Source organism: Arvicanthis niloticus, chromosome 2 (assembly GCF_011762505.2).
Source record: "Arvicanthis niloticus isolate mArvNil1 chromosome 2, mArvNil1.pat.X, whole genome shotgun sequence".
Classification (NCBI taxonomy): Eukaryota; Metazoa; Chordata; class Mammalia; order Rodentia; family Muridae; genus Arvicanthis; species Arvicanthis niloticus.
The window spans coordinates 89706992-89734370 of record NC_047659.1 but is presented as its reverse complement, the minus strand read 5'-3'; the positions used below and the strand labels follow the sequence as shown (position 1 = coordinate 89734370).

The 27379-nt window shown below is 43.3% G+C and overlaps 1 protein-coding gene across 1 annotated transcript in view; it reads right to left on the bottom strand.

Moving 5' to 3' along the window:
* Window positions 1-27379, bottom strand: part of Eif2ak4 (eukaryotic translation initiation factor 2 alpha kinase 4) — an 86535-nt gene that overhangs the window by 21659 nt on the left and 37497 nt on the right. Inside the window, exons 10-24 of the mRNA XM_034494236.2 lie at window positions 26121-26227; window positions 25088-25245; window positions 21845-22272; window positions 20766-20835; window positions 18042-18125; window positions 17049-17171; window positions 14163-14267; window positions 12446-12503; window positions 11572-11651; window positions 10388-10489; window positions 8273-8326; window positions 6039-6275; window positions 4607-4682; window positions 3658-3779; window positions 297-346 (exon numbers count right to left, since the gene is read on the bottom strand). Of these exons, the coding sequence (XP_034350127.1) occupies window positions 297-346; window positions 3658-3779; window positions 4607-4682; window positions 6039-6275; window positions 8273-8326; window positions 10388-10489; window positions 11572-11651; window positions 12446-12503; window positions 14163-14267; window positions 17049-17171; window positions 18042-18125; window positions 20766-20835; window positions 21845-22272; window positions 25088-25245; window positions 26121-26227 (1854 nt within the window). The remainder of the gene's footprint in view (window positions 1-296; window positions 347-3657; window positions 3780-4606; window positions 4683-6038; window positions 6276-8272; window positions 8327-10387; window positions 10490-11571; window positions 11652-12445; window positions 12504-14162; window positions 14268-17048; window positions 17172-18041; window positions 18126-20765; window positions 20836-21844; window positions 22273-25087; window positions 25246-26120; window positions 26228-27379) is intronic.

Sequence of the window (27379 nt, the reverse complement as noted above, 5' to 3'; positions counted from 1 at the left end):
TAACCATTTGAAAACATTAGTTATGTTGCCTGGGGTCATGCAGAAAGCTCAGAATCGATGACAGGCCTGTCAGGTGACCGATGCTTCATTTCTTCTAAAGATGTCTTAGGACATTCTAGTCATCTGAGGACAGAGGAGCCCTGGGGCTGGGTTCCCTGACACATGCTGCTCAAGACTTCAACCCCAGAATTCTTCCCTGAGTGAAAGTTTCAGAAGAAAAGTCAAACTCCCCAATCCGTCCTTCTCTGATTTTGTTCCTACATCTACTGAATGCAGGGGAACATGATGCACCTTACCGTTTTAGATTCAGTATGTTATTTCTTGCCACATATCTTGCAAAAGGGACCTGAAAGAAGAAAGTTTTAAAGACCTGTGTCACAAGGTGCCAACTACTACATTCTTTTCGTTTTTAAAACAGCTTTGCTGGGCTAGAACCCACACGTCACTTTAAGGTCAGGCACCCACTTAATAGTGTGATCAGAGCCAACTGCATCCACCACAGCAGCTCCGTAAGACTGCTGCCCAGTGATTGTCCAGCTAGCACACTCTATGACGTCAGCACAATAATGAGATAGCCCGTCCATGCATTCTTTAAAAATATACCCTGGCCATAAGTGACATGTGACCGTACGCTAAGAGCATTCACACTCGGATGCTCTTGTACTTCAGCTGCTGAAGGCTCTACCGGAGATTCTGGTTACTGCATTTCTGAGGTCTGAGAACAATCTTCCTTTTTTGTTGAAAACATGGTCATATTTATCATGCTCATTTGAAATCTACATAGGTTTTGGTTAGTTATGATTTTTAAGATGTAGTTTATGGGTTAGGGAGATGGCTTAGTGGGTAGAAAGACTTGTGTATGCTGGCTGGCTTTCAACCTACAGAGGTTGGCCACTTTCTTGATTGATGTTTGATTCAGGAGGGGCCTAGCTCATTGTGGGTACTGTTCTCCTGGGCTGGTCCTGGGTGTGCCAGCCTCCCAAAGCTGTTTCCTGGCTTCCACATGCACATTTCTATATAATTTATTTCTGTTCTCTCACACTCTAATACATTTTTTAAAAATTCGCATTTATAATAATATTTAAAATGAGTGAGTGCTACCTCTTATGGTGAAGTTCCTGAGTTCCATATCAGTCTCTTAGAAGAAATTATTTATTTTATGGATGGGTATTATGCAAATTACCTGGAACTAGAGTTACAGACAGCTGTGAGCTGCCATGTAGGTTCTGGGAATTGAACTTGGGTCCTCTAGAGGAGCAGCCAACTGCTGAGCTATCTGTCTAGTCCCAAGGAAATTCTTACTTAGTATCAGTGTGTGAAAAGGGAGCTCACATTTAACGACCTGCCCTTAGTAATCCTCTAGTAATCAGAGTGCAGCTATGTTATCCTCCGGATTTCTACTCTTCCTAACAGGCCCAATGGGGATGGGCTGTTTATTTACCTCTGTCAAGCAATAATTCCAAGCTACTTTACTTATTTAAAAGAAATAGAGAAGCAAAAAATATAGAAGGAAGGCTGGGAGTGGGGCTCATTGGTAGAACCCTTGCTTTCGTATAAATGAGGCCTTGAGCTCCACTCTGAGCATCCCTCATCTGTGAGCATGTGCGCATGGTCTCGGTCAGCTTCCCTCTCTTCCTCCCTCGCTCCCTCTCTCCCTCCACATCTCTCTCACACATACACATAATTATTTGAAAAAAAATTCTCTTACATCTTAAAAACAAAAGTTGTTTTACAACAAGCCATAAAAAAAATTAAAAAGGGAAAAGCAAAAAGATAAATGCCTTGATTGTATTCCTCCTCCTCCTAGGACTCTGAGGCACTCCCTGACACCTTACTTTTTGGAGATGCCAAGACAGGCTGGTGTGCATGGTGCCTCACCCATGTGTAAAACTGAGTTCATCGCACACATATACCAAGTACATGCAACACATGCAGCAACTAATGCACACGCAAGTGTCTTTCACGTTAGAAGCCTTTCTTTACAACAAAAGCAGGATTTTAGAGTTCCTTCGGAACTTCTTTTTCTTTTGAAAATTTATTTATATATGTGAGTACACTGTAGCTCTCTTCAGACACATCAGTAGAGGGCATCAGATCCCATTACAGATGGTTGTGAGCCACCATGTGGGCGCTGGGAACTGAACTCAGGACCTCTGGAAGAGTAGTCAGTGCTCTTAACTGCTGAGCCATCTCTCCAGCCCCTGGAACTTATTTTTTTTTTAAAGCTATCAATATATTGTGGACATGTTTACAGGTAAGATATACTAATATGTAAATATTTGATAAACAGACAAGTTAGCTGTAGTCATTTAATAAATTTATTTTACATATATGTGTGTGTCCCTGAGGGTAAGTCCACAGAAGTCAGAAGAGGGCATCAGATACACCAGGACTGAAGTTATAGGCAGTTGTGAACCTCTCCATGTGGATTCTGGGAACTGAATCTGGGTTCTTTCCAAGAGCTGTAAGTGCCCTTAACCTCTGAGTCATCTCGCCAGCTCCCTTATTTGTCTAAAACGGGTCTCAGTACATAACCTGAACTAGCCTCAAATTTGTGATTCTCCTGCTTTGACCTCCAACTGTTGTGATTACAGGTACAGGCCACCATGCCCAGCTACATTTTTTAAATAGCTTCTTAATATTCCATAATATCAAGGACATAGATTTAATCCTTCTATAGAAAAACATGATGGGTTTCATTTTTTGATACAATTACATGCATATCCTTGTAAGATTCATATATTGTGTTACTTAAAATAAAACCAAAACAAAAACCCTGAAAGTAGAATTGCCGTTTCATAGAATATGGAATGAAAATCAAATTTTGAAAACTTTCAAGGCTTAGTGTTAAGAGACTTCTTGCTTTTCCGAGGGCCTGAGTTCTGTTCTTAGCATGCATGTCAGATGATCCACAATGCTGACAGCTCCAGCTCCAAGGGACCTAATGCCCTCTTTTGCCTCTATAGGCATGTGCATACATGTGGCACACAGGTACTCAGACACACACATAGACAGTTTAAATAAATAAAAAGGTTGACAGTGCTGCTCACTTCCTGTCTACCTACGGCCTGGCCGTGTGCTTTCTTCAGGTCTCTATTTGTATTTTTAAAGATGTCTTTGTGTGGATGATCGAACCCAGGGCATTGCACATGCTAAGTACACACTCTCTCCTCCAGTTTATTTGTAAGCACCTTCTGTGCATTAGGGGCAGAAGAACCCTGACTCTCATACTCACTGCACGCTTTCCTTAGGTCTTGAGTGCAGCTATGGATGGGTTTGCTAGCAGTCAAGGCCTTGGGAGTGAAAGACTAAAGTTGTTGCTGGCTTAGAGAGCTTTGGGGATCATGGGAAAGAGAACATGGACAAAACTCAGCACACCCAATTATCTGTTGCAAGCATTAATTGCTCTAGATAGTAACATTGGGATTTTACTGAAGAGCTAGCTGGCAAGTAAACTACATTCATCTGTCTGAGGTTAACTTGCTGTAAGGTTGCTCTGTGAACCTTAGCACCTGCAATACGGGATCAGACATTTACTAAACTCTAATACTGCTTTTACTCTGATTAGTCTTTTCCTAACTGTGTCTCCCCAGTGTAAGCCTGTAGTGATGGCATCTGGGAGGGGTGATTCTTTAACAGAGCAGCACCCCAGCTCACCCGCAGGTCGAAAGGAAGCATCACCAGCATGCCGCTGTGATCCATGAACAAAGCGGCTTCGTTGTGCTCATATATTTGTCTGTTTCGGGGAAGCAGCAGCGGGGTGCACAGCTGGACAGCTCCTACACCAAAATACAGAGAGAGCTGCTGAGCCTCCAGTTCTTATGCTTCCCAGGAGGCAACCCAAATCACACCAAGCACACAGGTGAGTGAGCTGCCCCTAGAACGCTGAGAGCCAGCACCAGTGTTCCCAATATTGGTTAATAATGTTCCAGATGGATACATGGAGAGCTGAGCTGAGCTAAGTCTGTTGATTTAGTCAGATTTTGGACTCTATGAGCCAACTGTATTTTAGTAGCAAGGTTGGACTAATCAAACAGTTTCTCCTCAACAAGCTGGGCTTTAAACTTTAGCAAATTTCATATGCCAACTGCTTATAAATGGATTTTAATATATAGTCATAGCAAAATTCACCAATGGTAATTATTTTCTTTCATTGAGACTGGGTCTCACTATATTACCTCAGTTAGCTTCAAACCTCTTGCTTAGCCTCCTGAGTGCTGAGATTACAGGCCTGTACAGCCATACCTGAATTCCCTTTCTCTCCTTTGTGTCTATATCCATGTGGTATATGTTTGTGTTGGAATGTGCACATGTGCATGGGTTTGTACATGTATGCATGCACTTCTGCTACAGGTTGATGTCAGGTGTCCTTCTCAAGTGCTTTCCCTGAGCCTGAGCTTACTGAGTAGGCTGTCTGCCCACTGAGCTTGGGCGACCTTCCTGTCTCTCTGCTCCTGGCCCCAGTGCTGGGGCCAAGAGGTGTGCTGGCATGCCTGGGTTTGTAGCGGGTGCTGAGGACTGAGCTCAGGTTCTTATGTGCAGGTACTTCACTTTCTAATGATTTTTAGAAAACTGTCCGAGGAGTAGTTTCCAGAGAAGGACATACCATGCCTTTTAAAGACGCGGATGATGGTTTCACATACAAGCTGCTGGATCTTGGCTGTGCGAATCAAGAAGTTGCCCTGAAATGAGACCAATTAAATGTCACCAGCAAAGCCTAACCCAAGAGATCCTCTAAAACGTTCATTTGCGGTTTGTGTTTGGTGCTGCAACAGCTCAGTCCCAGGATCACAGCAGAGGTCTCAAGCAACTGTCTCTTTGAACATATTTAGAGGAAAGACATGTATATTTGCTTAAGGTATTTCCTTTTCATTCCATTTTATTACAGTAATTTTACAAATAAAAAACTAAGCAAAAAGATAAAATAAAGTTACCTGTAGTCTTGCAAAGATATCTGATTATTACTAGACAGTCAAACTTCTTATTTGTGAGACAGGATTTCACTGTGTTGCCCAGGCTAGCCCAGTCACAATCCTCTTCAGTTTCCACAGGGCCACAGGTGTGCATGATCATATACACTTAAAATCTATAGTTTCCTCTAAATTCCATCTTCTAAAATTATACCACAGCTTAACTATGTAAGAAACAGATGGCAAGGATAGCCTACTCATTCAACTTTTTAAACATTTCTCTATATTATTTTAGGTGCTTCTGTGTTTTTGTTTGTTTTTACTTTTAGAAATGAAATAATAAAGGCTCCTAAGACTGGCATCTTGACTACTCTTCAGAAACCATCTGGAAGCTTTTGGAGACTCTTGAGATACTTCCCAGCTGAGGAGCCAGGGCGCCTTGCATCTGAGCTGCCTAGGCCAGCTGCCAGTGCTGGGAGCGACTCTGTTTCCCCATACAGATCTGACCGCTTGGGTGTCCCAGGCTGGACATCTGAGATGGGCTGTCTCTCAGTCTCTTGGGTGGCCACAGAGTGGGAAGGATCAAGAATCAAGTAAGTGATCACTAGCATGGCTCTTCCCTGAACTATGCACAGTCATATTTATTGCATGTACTTTTGGGAACTTAAGCCGAGAACTCACAGTGCAGGAATAGCTGGTTAAACCCAGTATATCACAAAGTAAAACCCAAACAGAACAAAGAGATACAAACATGGGATGGCTCAGCAGGTAAAGGCACTCGCTGCCTAGCCTGGCAGTTTGGGTTCAATCCCTGTGACACACATGGTGGGAGGAAAGAACTAAATCTTACAAGTTGTCCTCTGACTGCAATATGTGTACCATGACATGTGCATATGTGCATGCCCCACCCCTTACAGAAATGCTATTTAAAAAAAAAAACTATAAAAACCTAAGGCATGAAGTGTAGATAAGCATTTAGTAGGAGAAAGGGTATTAGAGTGGGAGGAAGATAGGAAAAGCAGAGGGCTGAGTTTGATCAGAATGTATCATAGACATACATAAAAACTATCAAAGAGTAAATTCAAAAAAACTGTTTAGAGAAATGCATGGCATGTCTGATTAGCCCACCTTCAGGATGTCACTGTCGTAGGTATAGTCTATGGCGGGGGAGATGTGCTGGCAGAAGATCTGGTTCATCATGGTGCGGTAGGCCTTCCCGTCTATGTTGGCCAGCGTATGGTGCAGCACTTCATGTAGCTCGGACTCCTCCATCTGTGGCGGGGGGAGCAGCTCACTCTTGAGCAGTTCCATGGCTGTGGGCCGTTTAGCTGGGTCATGGTTCAACAGCCAGGAGATGACAGACTTCTGCAATGTGACAGGCACAAGGCTGGTAAGGAGGCAGCAGGTGAGACTCAAGGATCTCCTGATTGGTGGTCACCGGTCAGTTGGGGTACTTTTAATGCTTAGTAGGCACTTCTGAGATTTCTGATTTTGCCACTAGTGCCTCATGACCATAGACTTGTGCATAAATGTAACTGAGTATTCTTGAAAGGGAGAGGCTCCTTTTATACCTCTTGTCACCAACAATCAAAAGCATCCTTTACTTAGCAAAGCACACAGAAGCTGAGCTTAGTCTTGTAACTACAAATGACTGTATAAAAACAGTTATCTAGAGCCCATGCCTAATGTTAGTACTGACATGCACACACAGCAGCACCTCTACCACACAGCATTTGGCCCTTGCTCTCCCTCCCTCTGTGCTCTTTCCTGACTATTCTATTCCCTGGAACTCTCTTGCTTTACACTGTCATGCCTCCATAGTAGAGAGCCCTCGGAAGCAGCACAAACCTTTAAAAGTTTCCCTGATGACTCCCTTTCTTCTTAGTCTACTCACTATACAACTGTACAGCCCTCTTGGCCTGGAACTTGCTATACATAGACCATGCTTTGAACTCAAAGAGATCCATCTGCCTCTATCTCCTGAATGCTGGGATTAAAGACATGTGTCATCACACCTGTCCCTTCATGATTCTTAATTCTGTAGTTTAGAACAAGAATTTATTTTTAAAAAGTTGGCAGAATATTTGAGAACAGAAATTTTCAATTTTTAGATGGATTTTATTAAACATCTCTAATGTATCTTTAAAATACCCTTCTGGTGGGTGTGGTGGAAGCAGAGGCAGGTGGGTCTTTGAGTTTAAGGCCAGCCTGGTCTACACAGTGTAGAGAGACCCTATCTATGAAGTGAGCATTTATAGTTACTCAGAAACACAGTGAATGACTAATTCACATGGAAAATAGCAGCTAACAAGATAAATACAACAGGCAACAGCCTGTTTTCTAATAGTTCTTCACTAATTAGAGGTGGCCAAATGAGCTCTGTTAGCCTTAAGTAGAGTCATGCTAAATACAATTATCAAAGTATAGAAGCTTACGAGAACAGAAATAAAAGAATACTACTATTCCCTAACTCTTACAGATGCACAGTGGCATGGCCATGCGGACACAAAGCCAATAAGAAGTTGCAAATGTTGACATGCACTGTTTATGTGCCTGTTCTCAACACTCATAGTTTAAATAAGAGACTTTTGCCCTATCACTGTCAATAACAGTCAGTGTAAGGAGGAAATTTCCCTATGACGTGAGTATTAACAAGTGAAGGTTTCACCACAGCAAACAACTATAAGAAAAAAGAAAGGAATACCAGAGATGGCACACAACTCATTTAAGAACTCTCATATTATCTGGATGCCAGTGTTAGCTTAAGATCACAAACACACATACACACACACACACACACACACACACAGAGTTATGGTGTATGTGAGAAATTATCTTGCTTTGAAATCCTGTAACAGCTACTGCGGAGATAGCTCAGTGGTGGAGCACTTGCTTAGCATGTGGAGGACCTAGGTTTGATTCCCCAGTACTATAAAACCAAGTAATTCCAAAAACTTGTAACAGCAGACCACCCGGAGAGTGTAGTCCTTTCTGTACAACCTGAATTGCTTCAACCACAAAGCAGAGATTGTAATTTTTTGCCTGTAAGTCCTAAGTTTCATCTAAAGCAACTTGCTGTAAAAGCATTTCCTCCCAGCTAAGCCAGTGATCCAAGTAACACTTGAAGGCACAGCTGAGCACACAAAAGAGCTCTGAAGTGGGTTCATGTGCTGCCAGGCCTTGGCCTTTTATAGTGCATTTCAAGCCTAGTAACATCTTAAGTTTACTCTCTTTTGATATTTTCCCCATGGTGTTCCTTGAACACAAGAGACTGAGTGGCAGAAGATTTCTAATTGAAAACCAAGAGAAACAGTAATTAAAACCCAAGACTGAAGTCAGCAATGAAAGCCTCAGCAAATTACCTGCTTTGTATGTTCTCCGTCATCGAAGTCGTCTGGAAACTTGGGTGATGTGGGCTAAAAGAGTATTATACTCAAATCAGCAAGAGTTTGGCAGGCTGCCAGAGGCAAAGCTTTTACCCAGCACAGTAAGATAACCAAAGAGCAAATTAAAATTTGCTAACATGACACCCTCTCCATGCCCTGTGCTCACTCTTCAGTACACAGTTGATTAATGTGGATGTTACCCAAATGTGGATGTTACCCAAATGGCGGCCTAGGCTATGCAAATCACCTCCTTTAAGTTTAAATAAAAGATAATTTAAATAAGAGACTTTTGCCATGACTGTAATTGTCAATAAAAGTCAGCATAAGGATTAAATTAAATGTAAGGGTTTCATAGAAACACAAAGCAGTTTAGTGAAACACACGGTGAACAAGGGCAAGATGCCATGAAATCATCAACTTAGGAGGAGATGGGAGATGGAGGTGGGAGGGTCAGCCAAGTCAGAGGCTGGCTGAGGCTGCGTGAGGCCTGACTTAGAAACAAACAAGCCAAAAAGAACAGGCAAATTCAGTTAGCACCAATCCAAATCCCACTCATCTCTCCAAGTCCCTGCTTTTCTGATAAGCAGGACCTCAGCTACAGGGTTAACTGATAGTTTCCATATTCCTGATAGGAAACCACCATTTCAGATCACAGAACGGAACTTCCTCAAGGACTTCCTCCTCTAGGCCCATCCCAGCGAAGATGAGTGGCAGAATCACCCTCGGTTAATCTATGCCTCACCAACTGCTACCCACACACTGCTGTCAAAAGGACTTCAACTGTTCCCCAAAGTATCCCAGGAACATCCCCAGTGTGTGCACTGACTCACCTGTCTGCCTGTGGTCACAGGAACATCCCCAGTGTGTGCACTGACTCACCTGTCTGCCTGTGGTCACAGGAACATCCCCAGTGTGTGCACTGACTCACCTGTCTGCCTGTGGTCACAGGAACATCCCCAGTGTGTGCACTGACTCACCTGTCTGCCTGTGGTCACAGGAACATCCCCAGTGTGTGCACTGCTGACTCACTTGTCTGCTTGTGTATCCCAGGAACATCCTCAGTGTGACATCCCCAGTGTGCACTGGCTCACCTGTCTGCTTACTGTCTATTAGTGTGCCGTGTGGACAGGGTCTTGCTAATGCACAGTCCAGCTGGCCGTGAGCTCATGCTCCTTCTTGCTTACACGCTGGGACTGGAGATGTGCCCCATCATGCCTGGCTTACTCTGTGTGATTTAACTTAACAAATACTGATGGGAAAGGCTCTTCAGACCACTGGCTCATGAATAACAGTCCAAGTTGCCTAGACTTTACTTTCCACTTTCTTAATGCCCCATTGTAATGGGCACCCTTGCTGGGCACCCTGTAACAGCTCTATGAGCACAAACAGCAACTGAGGCAAGGGTTTATCTCAAGAACATGAGTGAGAATTTCACTGGGGAAAACAACTCAAGTGACTGCTGAGCCACATGCATGCCACAGAGGCCTGTCTCCAGACTTCAGATCCATGTTAACTGCTGCTCATTCAGATTTGCTTTAGGCATTACAAAACCAGATCCACTCAATATAAACCTTTATGTTTTAGAGGAGGTAAGAAGACAAGGTCTAGAATGTCATGTAGCCTACGCTGGCTTGCCTCAAACAAAACTGTTCCTCATCACTGGGCACGTTGACAGGGATGTGTTTTCTCTTACTATAACACAGAACAACATTGGCTGACAATCTTTAGTTATCAAAACTACTATGCTTGCAACTTAAATGAGGCGACCCTCCTTGTCCCAAAGACATTTCACTTAAAGTGACAGAACTGATTTTCTTACCATGAATCAGCTAATGAGGGTCATTAAAATTGGAGGAGGCAGCCAGGCTTGGTGCCATACATCTGCAACCCCAGCATTCAGAAGGATAAGACGGGGAATCTCATGTTTCAGGCTAGCCTGGGCTACTGGCTAAGACCATTTTTTTTTAAAATCAACAATTGATAACCTCTTCTATTTCATAAATACCAGGAAAAAGTCCCGCTTTGAGTTCTGATCTCCACAGGAGACTGAGGATACTGGAAATTTATTCATCAAACATATCTGACACCCACATCTCGAAGTTGGTTGAGAACGAAAATTCTTTCTGAGGCAGTCACCATCGGGTGATAGGACATCTCAAAGAAGATGATTCCCAGGCTGAAAAGATCCACTTTCTGTGAGGAAAACAGTAATGGCTTTTAGAGAGTTCTGATATCAAAGTGGCATTTCCAGGAGTTTGGGGGTTTAGCTGAGAAATGTGATGATCTGTTCTGAAACAAGTTTTTAGACCTATAATTTTAAAAGCAAGTCATCCAAAATTTTCACCCAGAAATGACTGTTACAGTCAAGCTAACACGTCTATTTACATAGTTACCATCCCTACTCCCTCCTTCCCTTCTTCTCTCCCTCTCTCTGGTACGGACATTTGAGATCTAGTCTCTTGCAATGTTTAAAATTATTGTACAGTATTATAAACCGTAGCTACCCTGCTGTACAGAATGTATTCACCTTACCAAGACCCTTTCTTGATGCTTGCTATTCCACTGCTTCAGGCCTTTCCCCTCCTTGGCATGCTCTGCCCATGGCTTGTCAGTGCTACTGACAGGACCAAGCCTGACACAGGCCAGGCGAGTGCTCTACCGACTGAGCCACATCCCCAGTCCTCACTTATCCTTGTCCATCCGTTATTCTAAATGGCATCCTTGCAAGAGTTTCAGGATGTGGTTTGACGGTGGAGCACCTGCCTAGAATGTGCAAGGCCCTTGGAGATGGATGCCAAAAGATAAAGAAAACAATTCTGAATGCCTGCCAGGCCCCACTACTGCCTTGCTACTCGATTCCGTTCTCCACAGGCCTCATCCTTACTTAGAACATTTCTCTTATTGCTTCCTTATTTATCATCACTGGGTCAGCTCCCTGAGGGCTGCCAACACAGCTGTTACTCCAGTGGCTGCCTTGCTCTCTATGTATCTGACCTGGGGAGGGGAACAGCACAGAGGTCAGCTCACATATCCTAATGGATAGAGGAACTGCCAACTTGTGCAGCAACAGTGCCAGCTTCAGTCGCTGCCCTTGGGCAGGGCTGCATGCTCCGCCTAGAATGACTGTTCCTACTGCAGCTGGTCACTCAACCCTACATGTTACAGTCTTGATGGTCATACTTGTAACTTACTCTGAGACAGCAATACACCCTGAACACACACACACACACACACACACACACACACACACACACACACACACACACAAACTGTACCTGGTTGTATGCAGACTTGGTGCTTCCTTGGACCTCAGGGCTTACATACAGAGCAGTGCCAACCATGCCAGTCAAATGGCCTATGGAAGAAAGGAGGAGAGCATTCCAGACACAGGCTAATTTGTTCCTGTTGCTACCATTTCATAGTGCTCAGTACTGAACCCAGGGCCTTGTGCATGCCTGGTGAGTGGCAGTGAGCTAGACCCTTAGCTCCAGATAAAGTAAACTGAAAACCAAAGTGCTTCTTCCTAACCCCTAGTTATATTTATTTATGTGTGTGTGTGTGTATGCTGTGGCATGTATGTGAGGATCAGAGGACAAGTTCCACCCTGTGGGCTCAAGAGGCTGAACTCAGATCAGGCTTGGTGACAAGCAACTTTACCTGCTGAGCCATCTGGTTGGCCCAGAATAAAAGAGCTTCTTTAAAAGCAATGTTGGGTTGGATCTGTTATCTGCAGTACCCCCCACCCCCAGGAGGAAAGTGAACACTGCACAGATGATTGATCTATGTCCTAGACTGTCCACACTGCCTCACAGAAATGTCTCTGCTTACATAGGAAGGCTAGGACTAGATAAGACCCCAGAAAGGCCAGGTCTTGACGTAACCTTACAGGACCAATTGGAGTTGGTCAAAGCACAGCTTTGGGCCCTCAGGAGACCACCATTACCATTGTTCTACTAATGATAGAGCTTCTGTTTCTTAAGAATAATTAACATACTGAAAGGAAAAAAAAACCTTAAACTTCTATAAAAACTATTTAAAGAATAATTTCAATTTGTTTCAGAATAAAGTCTTCATAAGTAAGAGGCAGATTTCAGGTTGAGAAGTTTCACTGGTCTCCTTTTAACCGCATGGATGAAATAAAGGCTTTACCTGAAGGGTCTGACTTAAGCATCCGATCACCTGCCTGGTCATCCTGTTTACCTTCAGCCTAGAACACAAGCAAGTGTAGATTAAAACCGTGGAGCAATCCATGGCAATGGCGCATCTGTTTCTAAATGAAGACTGAAAAGCTAACAGGGACCTCAGAATAATTATCACCATGTGTTTTTGGCTTAACACATTTACTTATTTTTTATATTTCCTTAACCCATTCATGCAAGGCTCAAAAAAAAAAAAAAAAAAAAAAAAAAAAAAAACAGTGAAAGCAAGAGGAAGATGAATTTACTGGACAGCTCTCTTCAGGACAGAAATACCCAGACTCTTAGAGAAACCAACTTATGTTCATTCTACAGACTCCAGGAACAGAATCTGTTGGTTTATCAGAAAGCACAAGAGAATTAAAAACAGTGACAAACCATTGCTCTACCTTTTTTAGTGCTATAGCTGCCTCCACATCAGTTTTGCTAACCTCTTCTCTAAAGGCTGGTCACTAACTTGGCCCACTGTCCCTTGCTGAAGCACACACTGAACAGTTTCGCCCTCTTCCCCACACCTCTAATGGTCACACCCTAAACTACTCTGGTGGTTTGATAATATATCCCTCATAAATCCTGGGCATTTGAATACCAGTCTCTAGTTGGTGGCTATTTGGGGGAGGCCTAGGAGATGTGGCCTTGTCAGAGGAAGTATGCAACTGAGGCAGGCTTAGAGGGTGTGCCCTGTTTCCTGCTTGTTCCAGCTGTCATCTATCCCAGCTCTTCCAGCATGGACTCTTGCCCTCTGAAACTGTAAACCAAGAAAGCTCTCTGTAAGTTGCCTGGGTCACAGTGTGTTATTACAGGAGCAGAAAAGTAACTGAGATATCCAGAGCACGAGGACATGCTCCAGGCATTGTCACTCGCCTTTGGTTTTCTTTTGCTGCTAAGTCTCTGAAGCAGGTCCTAGAATCCACACATTTTATAGATGAGGCATGAGTTCTGACAAGGCAAGGGCACAGGGCAGTGATAAGGCTCTGTGTGCAGACTGGTGAGACTGTAGAACTTCTCTTCTACTCCCAACATCTCTCTGGGTTCTTTAGTTGGGGCAACATCTCACTATGTCACCTGTGCTTGGCTTCAGCACTTTTCAATGCACTATCGGCTCTGCTCAGGACCCAGTCCTTATTGCTCCTCTTCCATCTCTTTGCTGTGGTGGGTGTTAGGGTCTCACTCCGTAGCCCTGGCTGGCCTAGAACTTGCTATGCATGCTAAGCTTGTCTTGAACTTGTGGTGGTCCTCCTGCCTCTGCCTTCTGAGTGCTGGGATGACAGGCACCGACCTTCACTTCCAACTCTTTCTGCCTCCTCACTCTCCACTCCTAACTTCATCTGCTAAATTAGCCCTGACGGTTTTTCTGGTCATCATCTAAAGTCCATGTTCTTTCTCTGACCAGTCTCACAATGTACTGCACTTACTACAGATCATGGGACCTAAAAGCTAACTTATGATAATTAAATAGAGCCCTGGCACTGTCTGCCCAACTTTCCAAAGACTTCTCCTCTACACGTCAGCCTCTACACTTCACACTTGCAGCCTGTCCCTTCAGACTCACCTCACGGTGGAGGGAGACATGGCAGGGCACAGGAGATCACTATCCTATCTCTGTATTTCCAGATTATTAAGGCACCTAGGTCATTTACAGGCATAGGCTGATTTAAAAAAATACTCACAGTGAAGGCCAGATGGTCTGTTGCTAAACCAAAATCACCTATTTTCACATGGTCATCAGAGTCCAAAAAAATGTTGACAGGCTTCAGATCCCGGTGAATCATTCCCTGTTGGAAGACAACGAAGAATCCAACAACTGCTTCCCACACAGAATCCAGTACTTTGTTTCCCAATTTTAAAGGCCAAGTGTGATGACAACTGGATGAGTCTTCACCCATGGACTTCCTGGTCCTAGGTGTCTGGTCTCTGGGATGTCCTGTGACTTCTGACCTCTCCACTGGTGGTCCTGAGCAGGGGCAACTCCCAGGCTCTGCTCTCCAGCTCCCCAGAGACTCATGTTACCTTTCCCCACGCTCTGCTCAGCCCCCACTTTCGTCTCTCTCTCGTTCTTTCTTTGCACCACTTCTGCCTGCCACACTCTTGGACTAGTCCACTCACTCCAACCTCACCAACATCTACCTGTTTTGCCTCCTTCATGAGCCTCACACACTATTCTAACAATTCAAGTCTGTGCCACCAGCTCTCAGGAGGAGCTTGATGATAACGTCACAGGAATCCTGCTTTCTCCTTCTCGTAAGGGCTCAGCATCCTTATTGTTCCACTTAGAAGATGCTAAGTATAATAACAACTCTTCTTTGGTTTTTTATATGATAGAAAGACATATACCATATGGCATATACTCCTCTGGCTCTGAGAACAAGAGTCCTTCTCAAGCATGGGCTTGCTGTCGGTTTGTGCCTCTGTGTATGTAGCTGATGCACACAGAGAGATCTAATGGTATCCATTAGAATTCCCTTTTATTTCCTACTGTGCAAATTATGCCATGTAGATTTCCTGGCTTCTCAGTATTAACAGGGCATAGAATAAATGTTTTGAAAAATATTGAGGCAGAGGGAAAAAAGCCCTAACATTAGATAATTCCATGTTTAAGATGTGAGCACTGTCTCACCCTGAAGCCAGGCCTGAGAGCATTCACCTTGAACTACCAACTTGGAGCTTTAAAGTGACATTTCTACACACTGCTAAGCTAAGTTACCGAGCCTCACTCTCTGCTAGACAGCTCCCTTGTTCTCCCAGGTTCCTGGGAAGCACAGCATTAGGTCACTTGGAACCAGATCTGTATGTACAAACCACACTCTCACTCTACACTGAACGTCACCAAAGGACATCTGTTGGGAATTGGTTCTAATGCCCCCAAATCCGGAATTTGAGGGTCCAAATGCTGAAGGTCCCTGTCCCCAATTGTTTTCTGATAGATCAATAAAGAGCCAATGGCTGAGAAGAGAGAGAGAGAGAGAGAGAGAGAGAGAGAGAAAGAGAGAATATGAGAGAGGCAGGACTTCTAGGTTCCCAGGAGAAGAAACATAGGGAGAGAGGAAAGAAAGGCTCTTGGCCAGAAAATGGCAATAGGACCGACCACGCCGGGAAGGAAGAGGAGGGAGTAACCATTGAAATGTAGGTACAAGAGAGAAAGCTGCTCCTAGAAGGGCTGCCCAGAAGCATCGTGGGCAGCAAAGATAAGGAGGGCACCCAGAAGGAGCCAGTGCAACAAGATAAAATATAGATTTAAGAGGTGTTAAGTCAGGAATGTCTCAGGGGAGAACATGCTGGCTGAGGGGAGGTTTAGTAATGCCCTAAGCTAGCCAAGGCATAACAAAATTTGCTTGTGTGTGTTTGTGTGTGTGAGAGTGTGTGTGTGTGTGTGTGTGTGTGTCTTTCATTCAGGAATCCAGACCGCTCTTGGGCAGGTGGAGCATGTGTACCATCCACCAGGAGCCGAAGCGGTTAACTAATTCATCAATATAAGCATCCTCAACACTTTGTACGTGTCCAAATGTTTTCCTCATAGAGGTGTGGACAAACATCTTATAAAGGGTCAGTGAGCAAATATTTTGGTGCTCTTAGGCTTTGTGATGATAAGACACCATGACCACCAAGGTGGCTCAGCAGGCCAAGGTCCTCACCACAAAGCCTACTAATCCAAGTTTAATTCATGGCATTTACATGGTAGAAGGAAAGAAAATTGTCCTCTGACCTCCACATGTGCACAGTGGCATTCAATGGCCCACACACATATACACAAACAAACAGGTAATTGTAAAAGACTATTTCATCATACCCATAGTTTTCTCCCTTGTTTTGTATGCTTGTTCTCTATTTTCTGTTTGATTTTTAATATGTTTGTATGTTTATTATATGTTTGTATAATTTACATAAGCCAGGAAGATGGTTCAGTAGGTAGAGTATTTGCTATCAAAGCTTGAACATTCAGATGTTCAACATCCACATAAAATCTGGTACAGAGAAACTGGCAGACAAACAGATCCTGAGAGTTGGCAGGGTAGCCAGTTTAGCTGAAATGGCAAGCTCCATGTTCAGCAAGAGACCTTTTCTCAAAAAAAGAGCAACAAAAGGAGGCACCTGTTTTAGTTATTTTTCTTTTGATCAAGGCAACTTACAGAAGAAAGAGTTAAATTGGGCTTAAAGTTTTAGAGGGTGAGTCTATTCCCATTCAAGGCAGAGAGTATAGCAGCAGGCAGGCAGGCATGGTGCTACAACAATAGCTGAGAGCTTACATCCTGATGTATAAACTACAAGGAAGAGAAAGCAGCCCAGAAATGACATAGGCTTTTGAAACCTCAAAGCATTCCTCCAGTGACACACCTCCTCCAACAAGGCCCATCTCCTAATCCTTCCCAAACAGTTCCACCAACTAAGGACCAAGGATTTAAACATATGAGCCTATGGGGACTGTTCTCATCCCCAAGAACAAATACAAGGGGGAGAATACCCCTAATTCCCACAACACATGCACAAACATTCATGCAACATAAATGCACAATTTATGTAAACAGAGGTATATAGACATGGAATGTTATCAAATTTACTTTCTCATGGATATAAGCTAATCCATCCAGAATCTCTCGGAAGAGCCTCCAGAGGCGGCTGGTGTCTCGGAACAGCCCCTGGTCAATGGTGTCCCGCAGCGTGCTCTTCTCACAGTACTCCATCTGCAGAGAAGAACAAACCAGGCAGAGTCGATCACACGATCACACCAAAGGCTCACAATAAGGATGGAAGCTGCAGTCAACGCAATCACTCACACAATCATTCACGCTAAGACTTACGACAGGGATTTTAAACAGTCTTAGAAAAAAATGCCTTTTCTTTATGCTGAAATATGATACAAATAAGAGTATGAAAAAGAAAAGAAACCATCTTGCACAGGGAGTTGGCTGAGTGACAGAGCACATTCCAAGCATGCATGAAGCCAAGGATTCTGTCCCCCGCACCCAAATACCCCCTAAAACCTACAGAAGCAAATATGTATTTAATAATAATATTAATAACCAATAAAACTGAAGAATACATTAGGGCAAGTATACATACTATTATACATATATTAGTATACATACAATACATATTATATTAGCAGGTAATATAACCTTTACCCCCTGCAGTGGGACTGAATCCAGGACCACTTGCATGCTATGCTGGCTGCTTGTTTTTAAAATCCTTTTTTGTTTAAAACCTTTGTCATCAACATGAAAACTGAGATTGCAATAAGATGTTATTATGTTACAAGGTTGTTTCCAATCTCACATTTCTAAGAATAGCTAATTAGCCTAATGATGTCCCTGGCTTTATTTGTACTCCAATAACAAATGCTCTTTGAATCTAGAGAAAAACATTACAAGCACTGTAAAAAAGGACAGGTTCAAGACTGGGGAAGGCTTCCATGCTACAGCTTCCCTGGCCAATTACTCTTTAGCAATGCCAATCAGCCCTCTTTTGTTTATAACCTTGCGGTCCATCATAAAACATACTGCCAACAAGCAGTGAGAGGAACGGCATCACAGAGCTGTCCACCAGCATCTCACCTGGATGTAAAGGTAGTGCACAGCCTCGGTCGTCACTGACGGCTCAATCTCATGGCAACTGTCCTTTTGGTCGCAGTCTTCATCCTAAACCAAGAGGACCACAGAACTCAAACTAAGGGCTGAAATTAAACAAGAGCATCTTCACCTTCAAGAACTTGTGTCTCAGGCCCCAGCCTCCTGTGCATGGCCTCCATCGCTTTAGGGGACATCAGCAGAGCAGAGTACAGCTACTATCCGTTAGAAGCTTGTGGCACTTAAAGGGAAAGTCCGCTGTGACCAGGAATTCTGCATAGCTTACATACAACACTGAGAGACGTGGGGGAGCGGGAAGATGTGCACTAGCAGATAGACTCCTGCTCAGGCCTTACCTCTGAGGAGCTACTGACAAGAAGGATGGAATGAAACAGGGCGAGCCTGTGTTAACAGAGTTCATACTGTCAGAAGGTTCAGTGTCCTCTGGGCTACACCCCTGAACACACCTTAGCTGCCACCCACAAGAAGCACGTGACATGCAGATCACTTCCTCACGAGGCCTCACTTCCTCATACTTCCTCACTTGTCTCCCATAGGGAATTTTCTTTCTAATACCTTTAAAAAACATCTTTTCTAGGGCTGGAGAGTTCAGAAAATAGTTAACGGCTTTAGAGTGCTTACTGCTCTTGCAGAGGACCTGGGTTCCATTTCCAACACTAACATCAGGCAGCTCACAACCACCTAACTCCAGATTTCAGGGGGTCCAGTGCCCTATAGTCTCCATGGGGCAGCTCATAAGGTGTGTGCATAACCTCAAACAGGAGCACACACAGATGCATTACAATACGCTTGAAAGTCTTCTCTTCTGCTTTTATTTGTCGAGTTCTGCCTCTATGTGCATGTGTGTGGGTGTGTACACGTGAGTGTATACACGTGGGTGTGTACACGTGAGTGCAAGCGCCTGTGGAAGCTAGACAAGGGCAGGGGACTTTCTGAAGCTGGAGAACCAGGCAGCTGTGAGCCAGCAGACAGTGCTTGGAATCAGTTCTCTGTAGAACATCACGTGTTCTTAACTGCTCTCTGGTCCCCTGGCTACAGTTTTTATGAAGAAGAACATTTTTCAATATTTTTCCCTTTCAAAGAAAATTAAAAAGTTCTGCTCTGGAAATAACTGGATTCAAGTACTAAATTACTTATACTCTCTGTGGAGCATCTGTGGAGATTATTAAGCCCTTGAGGTTTCTACCCATCAATTAAAATGCTCATGGGATGCTGTCTTTAACTGAGCCAAACTGGAAGCATAAATTTGATGCCCTTGATAATTAAATGCACAACCAACACTAAAGCAAATGTAACTTTTGCTGTAGCAGTTTAGATTATTTATGCTATTATTATAGCTAACTTTATAATTAAAAAATGAAAGCAAAGGAGCTTAAGTGATTTTTAATTAACAATACTTATTAAAAACATACTGGCTAAATCCATTCAAATCTTCAAATCAATTGAAATGTGTATTAACAGGATCTACATGTTTATATTCTGTGAGTGAACTCATAAATGCCAGTGATTATCCTGTTACTCTAAGAAATGCAGTTATCCCAGACCCCAGTGGTCAGCTTACTGCTTCTGCTCTGAGCTTGAGGCACCAGCCTGCAGCTCTGCATCCTGACCAGAGAAGGAAACAGGGCTACGTGGAATCTGAGGGTCCAGAATGTTTGTCAAGCTTTTAAAACCATGAGCCATATGGAGAAATGTGTTTTATATCACACCTAGTATACATCTAGTAAGCATCTGGAACTGGAGTTACAGGCAGCTGTGATCTGCCCGACCTGGGTCCTGGGAACTGTGTTCAGTTCCCCTTCAAGGGCAGTACTTGCTCTTAACTCCCCCCATCCCCACCTGGCATCTCTCTAGCCCCAGGAAAGGACAGATTCTAGCAACAAAATTTACTTTTATTAAAAGTAAGGTGCATTCTGGTGTTCTCTCCTCTTGTTTACAATATCAGAAATAAAATAAGGCTGGCTGTGATCCTTTAAATTTATTCACCAAACATTGCAGGATCATGCTACATAGTTAAAACATTGTTCTAGAAGATGGTTTATCAAACTGAGCATCAAGACTAACTGAAGGGAAGATGAAGCTAACTCCATTGCTTTCAACCCTAATCCCTAACCATAGAAAATATTTCCCAATCCTCTATGAAACTTAAAACAAAAAGATTTTTTTAAGTTAAATTTATTTGTATATATGAGTGCCTGCCTGAGTTTATGTACACCACCTGTACAGATGCCTGTGGAGGGCAGAGGACACTGGATCCCCTATGACTGGGTTTACAGGTGTTGTGAGTTATCATGTGCCTGATGGGAACCGATCTCAGGCTTGCAAGAGCGTTAAATGCTCTAACTGCAAAGCCATCCCTCTAGCTCCTCCGTGAACTTTCCACCCAGCGAAAAAGTATGGTATGCCAACTTATTTCTCTATATGTCAGTATAAAACTTATAATAAATTTATATATATATTTATATACATATAAATATATATATATAATCTTGGTATAGATTTATGGTGTGAATAAAAGCCCAAAACACAAATAGGATTTATTTTAAATGAATGGCTGTATTTTAAAACTGATATTCACATATCAGATTAAGACCCCCGACATGCTGCCTGATGTTTATAACATTAGATGATGTCATTTCCTTACATATCATGCTCTGAGTGAAACTGGGTAACTTCTACTTACTTATTTACCTGATTCTGACTTTTACTGTTTTCATCTTCATTGTCAAAGATGATATCACTATCAGAATCTGAAGCAGGTCTTAAAAAAAAGAGTAATAAAGACATATTAAACAAACAAACAAACAGACTTTCTTTTTAGTTCACCAGAAAAGCAAAGACGCTAGACCATTTTAGCACGTGGTGGTCTGAGAGACAGTGGTCTCTACAGGCTCATATACTGAAGGCTTGGTCTCCCGTTGGTAGATTAGGAGGTATAGCTTGTTGGAAGAGTTGTATCTTTGAGGATAGGCTTTGAGGTCATGGTGTCTCTTCACAGCAATAGCACAGTAACTAAGACACACCACTATTCTACAACATCAATACAGCTTGGGCTGTTGTTTTTTCTTTTCTGTTACATAAACACAGGACTTTTGTTTATTTATTCATTTATTGATTGATTTAAAATCTTTATATGTTTGGGTGTTTGGCCAGCATTGTCTGTATACCATATATGCTGTGCCTGTGGAGGCCAGAAGGGCGTGTGATCCCGTGGGATTGAAGTTACAGATGGTTAGCAGTCATTAGGTGTTGGGTATCAAACTCAACTCCTCTGAAAGAGCAAAAAACTCTCTTAACCAGAGCCCTCTTTCCAGCCCCCAACAGAGAACTTTTAAAGAAGGAACTGGTTGTTTCACAAAGTAATTAACTGCTAAGAGTTGTAATAAATTGTATCTGAGTACAATGAAGTAAATTGCTAAGACAAATGCCCTTGGGTCATAACTTCCTGTCTCAGGGGCAGTTAGTTATCAAGACTGTTAACAGATCCACAGAGTTGGAAGCTGTGATTTAAAGCAGTGCCCTGTCACAAATTCTCTTAAATGTATCAAGATAAAGTACTGGAAATCACTTCTGCTTCTCCTTTTTTCTGGCCTTGGATGTGGGACATCTTTAAAATTCCTCTGGGTTGCACTTGGCTACTTCCTCAAAGAGAACTTTTCCATCAGCTTGCTTGCTTCTTAACAAGGTCAACACACTGGGATTTCCGAGTACCTCTGGTGTGGGCCTGTTGGGTTAGGGACCAGGATCTGTCCTCTATGGCAAGCACTTACAGAAAGGACTGTGAGAAGACGCCATCGCGCTCATCCTCATCCTCCTCATCGCTGCTGGAGTCCTGGCCTGTGACTGGGAAGCGGGCGCTGGTAGAGCGCTCTGCAGATGTGCTCCACTCCACCGAGCTGCTGAGGATGGGTGGTGGTGCTGCAGCCTCCACGCTGCCTACTTCCTCAGTGTCGCCTGATGCTTTCCCACAGGTGGCTGGGCTGTCCTGGGCCTGGGGTGTGCTGTCTGGGGGTGGTGTCCCTGGCACCGCTGGGCGCTCATGCCGCTCGATCCAGGCATTGTAGTAGCGCACAATGTTCTCATGGTGCAGGCGCGACAGCAGCGTCACCTCACCCTTGATCCTGCGGAAGTGCCTGCTTGCAGGGTTGATAGGGATGCGCTTCACAGCATAGCAGCAGCCATCAAGCTTGTTTTGCACCTGCCCGGCAGTAGGGGACAGGACCTGGTCAAATCTGTAGCCAAGGACCTTGCACACAGGCATTTATACTGAATGGCCCCATTTCCTCCCCAGCAGAACTTGGAGTCTGAGAACCCATGATAAAAGCTAAGAACTACAAAGCTTGAATTCAAGCAAAGGAAAGCCTTGGTTGTCCCTAAACCAGGGGAAAAGTTCAAGAAATTCAGATGGGCAGATGCCTCTTGGAGACACCCCGGAGGGCATGAGTTTCATCTCTCCGCCTTTGTTTCTTTCTCTTTTTTTTCCCACCCCTCCCTTTTCTTTTCTCTTTTTTTTTGGGGGAAATATCTCACTATGTAGCCATGCCTGGAACTTGACATCCTTCTACTTCTGAGCTGAGATTACCGGAATACACATTTTCTTTTGTTTTCTCATGTAGCCCAGGCTGGCCTCAAACTCCCTATGGAGATAAAGCTAACTTTAGACTGCATCCTCCCTCCTCCATCTTTTGAGTGCTGGGATTGCAGGCATGGCCCACTGTGCTTGTCTTAATCATTTATTTCTTTATCAATAAGTGTGACATTTTCTTTAAAATTAGGTTAACACATGGAGTCATAAGTTTCATTAATTTTTGTGCAATTATTTCCCATTCTGTTGTTATATTTGCTAAATAAATATCAAAATACATTTTAGTTTTAAAGTAAAATTAATTTTCTAAAGCCAGTGTAAGTTTTCATCTGATGATTTTATTTTCTTAATACTCCAAGTCACTAAAGATGGATGAAATTCTAGAAATTTTAACAAACAAAATAAAAATTTTTAAATGAAAATTTATTTTATGAAGAATTTCTAAGGCCATGTAAATTTGGGAGAGATATTCTACTTCCTTGAGATGCAGTTTTCTTACCTACATGGCATTTATGCATTTTCACTGCTAGCCTGAATGGGGACATTAAGAACACGTGAGAACATGCAGAGAAAGAAGACTCCTGCAGCTCCAGAGACGTGTGCTTGACCACAGCAGTGATCGCCATCAACGTGCATACTGCTCACTGATTTTTGTCACCCAGCTAAGATTCAAAACTGATGACATAAAATCAAGCAATAAAAATAGGAGCACAATGAGACAACAGAAACGTCTCCAGGCCAGTGTGCTCAGACACCATCCCTCCCTGACAGCTCCACTGGGTTGACTGAATTAAGTGTACCAGGTTTTCCTTTACATTTACATAAGAGTTAATGCACTAAAAACTCCTAGCAATTCACTGGTCCAAATGAGGAAGGACTCAAATGGTGCAGGGCAACTGCCAAGGAAGCTTGCAGGTGAAACAGGCTGCGTGACTCAGCTGGCAGTCTGGAGAGGGGAGGAGAGCCAGGGCTTCTCAAGAGGAGAGAGGAGGGCCTGGAAGATGAGGACGCCCTTAGTGCCCATCTTTAAGATCTCATAAATAAGTTAGGTTACAAGAGCCCCTGTCCAAAAAAGACAAGGAAAGGAAGAAAGAAAGGAAGGAAGGAAGAAAGGAAGGAAGGAAGGAAAAGGGAAGGAAAGAAGAAATGAAGTTTGTTAAATTCGAGAATCTATAAAAAGACATGGAGTTAATAAAAATGGCACTGTGACCTAAACTCCTCCTAGAATGATGAGTTTTCTTGTAGGATACCTGTCTTGCTAAAGGCTGGCCCTCTTTTACTGTGAGTAAATTGATTGTTTTGGTTGAGAGGCCTGTATAGTGTAAGAGACACTTCTAAGATGGATAGGCAATCCTAACATAGGAAGATGTGGGCAAGAGGACTAGGGGGTTAAGGTTATCCTTAGCCACACTGAGTTTGAGGATAGCCTGGGCTATATAATTCTCAAAAAACCTGCCAGGGATATAGCTCACGTAGTAGAGTACTTGCCAAGCACACACAGACTCTGGGTTCGATCCCCAGCACAGTATGAAACAGGCATGGGAATAATGGCCTCAGGTCCCAGGACTCAGCTGTCAGTAGAAAGATGAGGGTTCAAGGCTATCTTCTGCTACGTTGTGTTTTCCAGGCCAGCCCAGGCACCATGAAACCTTGTCTCCAAACAAACAAAAAACCAAAACCCAACAAAACAAAACCCTCCAAAACACACAAAAATCAACAACAAACAAGAGTGCCTGCCTATGCTCTCAGAATTCCAAATATACACATGTCCCATGGATAGAGGTCACATTCATATGAAAACTATGGCATGTACCTCAGCTGTTCTTCATACTTTTTAACCTGCATCTCCAATGGGTTACAAAACATTTAAGTTATATAAGAACAGCAGAAGCCTCTTCATATATTACATAATAAAATTTGCCCAGACCAAGTGAGCAGAGTTCTAACAGCGACAGACTGTAAAACATGCTATTAATCTTCCTAAACTAGAAAATGAGAGCCATCAAGACCATCTCCCAGCTTGACTGCTCTTTCTGTTCTAACTTTGGAATCCTTTTCTCTCTGACAGCTCCAACAAAACTGGGGTAGATGGAGAAGACAACGCCCCTCCTGATGGAAGCAAAGGAAAGTGTTCTTCATGCAGAGATTCTGGCCACTCACGATTCTTATAATAATTTTTTTTTTTTTTTTTTTTTTTTTTTTTTTCCTCTTCATGTCATTGTTCTGGGCCAACCAAGGACATGAGAACAATGTATTCTTAATGAGTAGGGTAGCATTAAAGAAAGCCTTTAACTTCAGGAGGTGAAGGTGCTCACAGCTTCAAAGAGTCTTCTACACTTACCTTTCCACTATCAAAATGGAAAGCAAGCCTGTGAGACCATGGGAGTGAAAGAGAGCTTCAAAGGGGTTAGGGACAACCCTGTCATACCTTGATGACAGCTCCAAAAGCTCCTTTCCCTAGAAGTTGTAGTTCTTCAAACTCAATGAAGTATCGGGAAAACTGTTTCTGTGTCTCACTGAAGAACGCAGCGCTGGGCAGCTGGTTGCTGGGAATGACGGTCTCAATGTAATCTTGTCCCCCGGAATCTAAGATAAAGCAGAAGCATTAGGAGTACCAGAGGACTGGGCCTGAGAGATGGCTCAGTGGTGAAGGGTTCACACTGCCTTTGCAGAGATCTAGAGTTCGGTTCCCAGCACCCACATTGGGCAGCCTACAACTACCTGTAACTCCAGCTCTAGGGAATCTAATGGCCTCCTCTGGACTCTCAGGACACTGCATCCACATGTGCACATACCCACATGGACACACACATACATGCATAAATAAGAATTAAAAAAAAAGGAGACTGCTCACAGGAGCCAACAACATAAGCATGAGAGGAAGGGGCCCAACTGGTGGTCTGAGAAAGCACTTTGTATCCTTTGACATCTCTCATTTGGTCGTCTTTAAAACAGGCAGGAATGTACAGTTGGCCCATTTTACAGGCAAGGGTAATAGGTATGGAGAGAAAGTGACTGAACTAGGCAGCCGGAACCCAGACTCAGGTTTCCTGGTCCACACCAAGCTCTTCTAACGTAACATGGCAATATGGGTAACACAACAGAAAAGGGAAGCCCCAACCTCTCCATCAATAGAGGCTGGAAGAACTAGGGTGGCAAAGCAGTCCTGTACACACAAGGCCTGCACATAACTGATTCAGTGAGGCCTGGCATAGGTAAAGAAATAATTCAGGCAGACGTTCTCAGCTTCAGGCTTTGTGTTTTCACAATAATAACAATAACAACAATAATAATAACAATTATTATTATAAATATAATAATAATAATAATAGTAATAATAATAATGGTAGTCAAGTGGTATGCCTGTTATCTTAGCACTCAGGAGGCAGAGGCAGGAAGACCAAGAGGTCTAGCCTGGGCTACACAGTGAGACCCTATTGAGCAGGCAGGTAATAACTCACCTTCTGGACTCTGCTCCACCAAAGGCATTTTTGGCTGAGGGTTTATAAAGCTGTGTTTCAGCAGCTGCTGAGGGCTCCATCTTTCCTTGTCATCCAGGCAAACACACCTCGGAGGGGAGGGAGAGTCTCAGTGTGTGCAATGTAAATGCCTCTCTACTTCATCTACCCCGTTTATCTATGAGTCCGCTCTTCTTTTTAAACACATTAGCAAAGCCATGTTACTTTTGGAAGAAAATATACTCAAAAGTGAATTTAAATGAATAAACACCATTTCATGGTTTGTATGTCCCATAGTAGACTGGATTGAAGCTGAAAAGAGAAAAATAAAAGCCAACTACATTTTGTTAACTATAGAGGCATAAAATGATTTGAATGCTCTTGGGCCACATAAAGCAGCTTTGAACCGTCCCTTCCGTTAGCACCATAGTATGTGCCCTGTTGAACTGAGCCTGCTGAGGACCAGACAGAAATCAAGCTTTCCAAAGACAGCAATCAGATGCTGAGGAACCTGAAATACAGTGGCAGCACAGAGCAACACTGCTAAAATGTCAAAGTGTCAAGGCCAGCCTGGTCTACATACTAGGTTACAGGCCAGCTAGAACTACAAAGTAAGACCCTGCCTCAAAAAAGAAAGAATGAATAAACAGAAGTTCTCCCACCCTCCCTTTTTGTTTTTGTATTGGTTTTTTGTTGTTGTTGTTGTTGTTGTTGTTGTTGTTTTGGTTTGGTTTTGGAAACAGGGCTTCTCTGTGTATCTCTGGCTGTCCTAGAACTTGCTCTGTAGACCAGGCTGGCTTTGAACTCACAGAAATCCACTTGCCTCTGTCTCCCATCATCTGGCCATCTCTTTCTTCCTTTCCTTTCTGCTTCCATCTACAAGTGCACAACAACCCAGCCATAATGTCACCGAGGACTGTTTATGTTCACCTTTAGCAAGTGGCCTTTCAGCCTCCTCTTTAAATTTTATGTCAATAAAAACAATTATGTCAGTAAAGCTCCATTTAAACTCCTACATCAGCTTGGACTCACTGGAATTTCCTAGTATACTCTCTGGTTCTATTGGGGTTACCAACTCTAAGTCTTCCACTGAGCATTAATGTGACTGACACAGCAGATCTGGATCAGAAAGGTTTAAAGTCAACTGCAGCTTTGAGGAGTTCCTGTTCATAAGATTACACTTTCAGAATCCGTCATTTTGGCATCCGAGTGGCTACCAGCAGCAGAGGCCATGCTAGCCTAAGCTTTGAGACCAGAAGGGA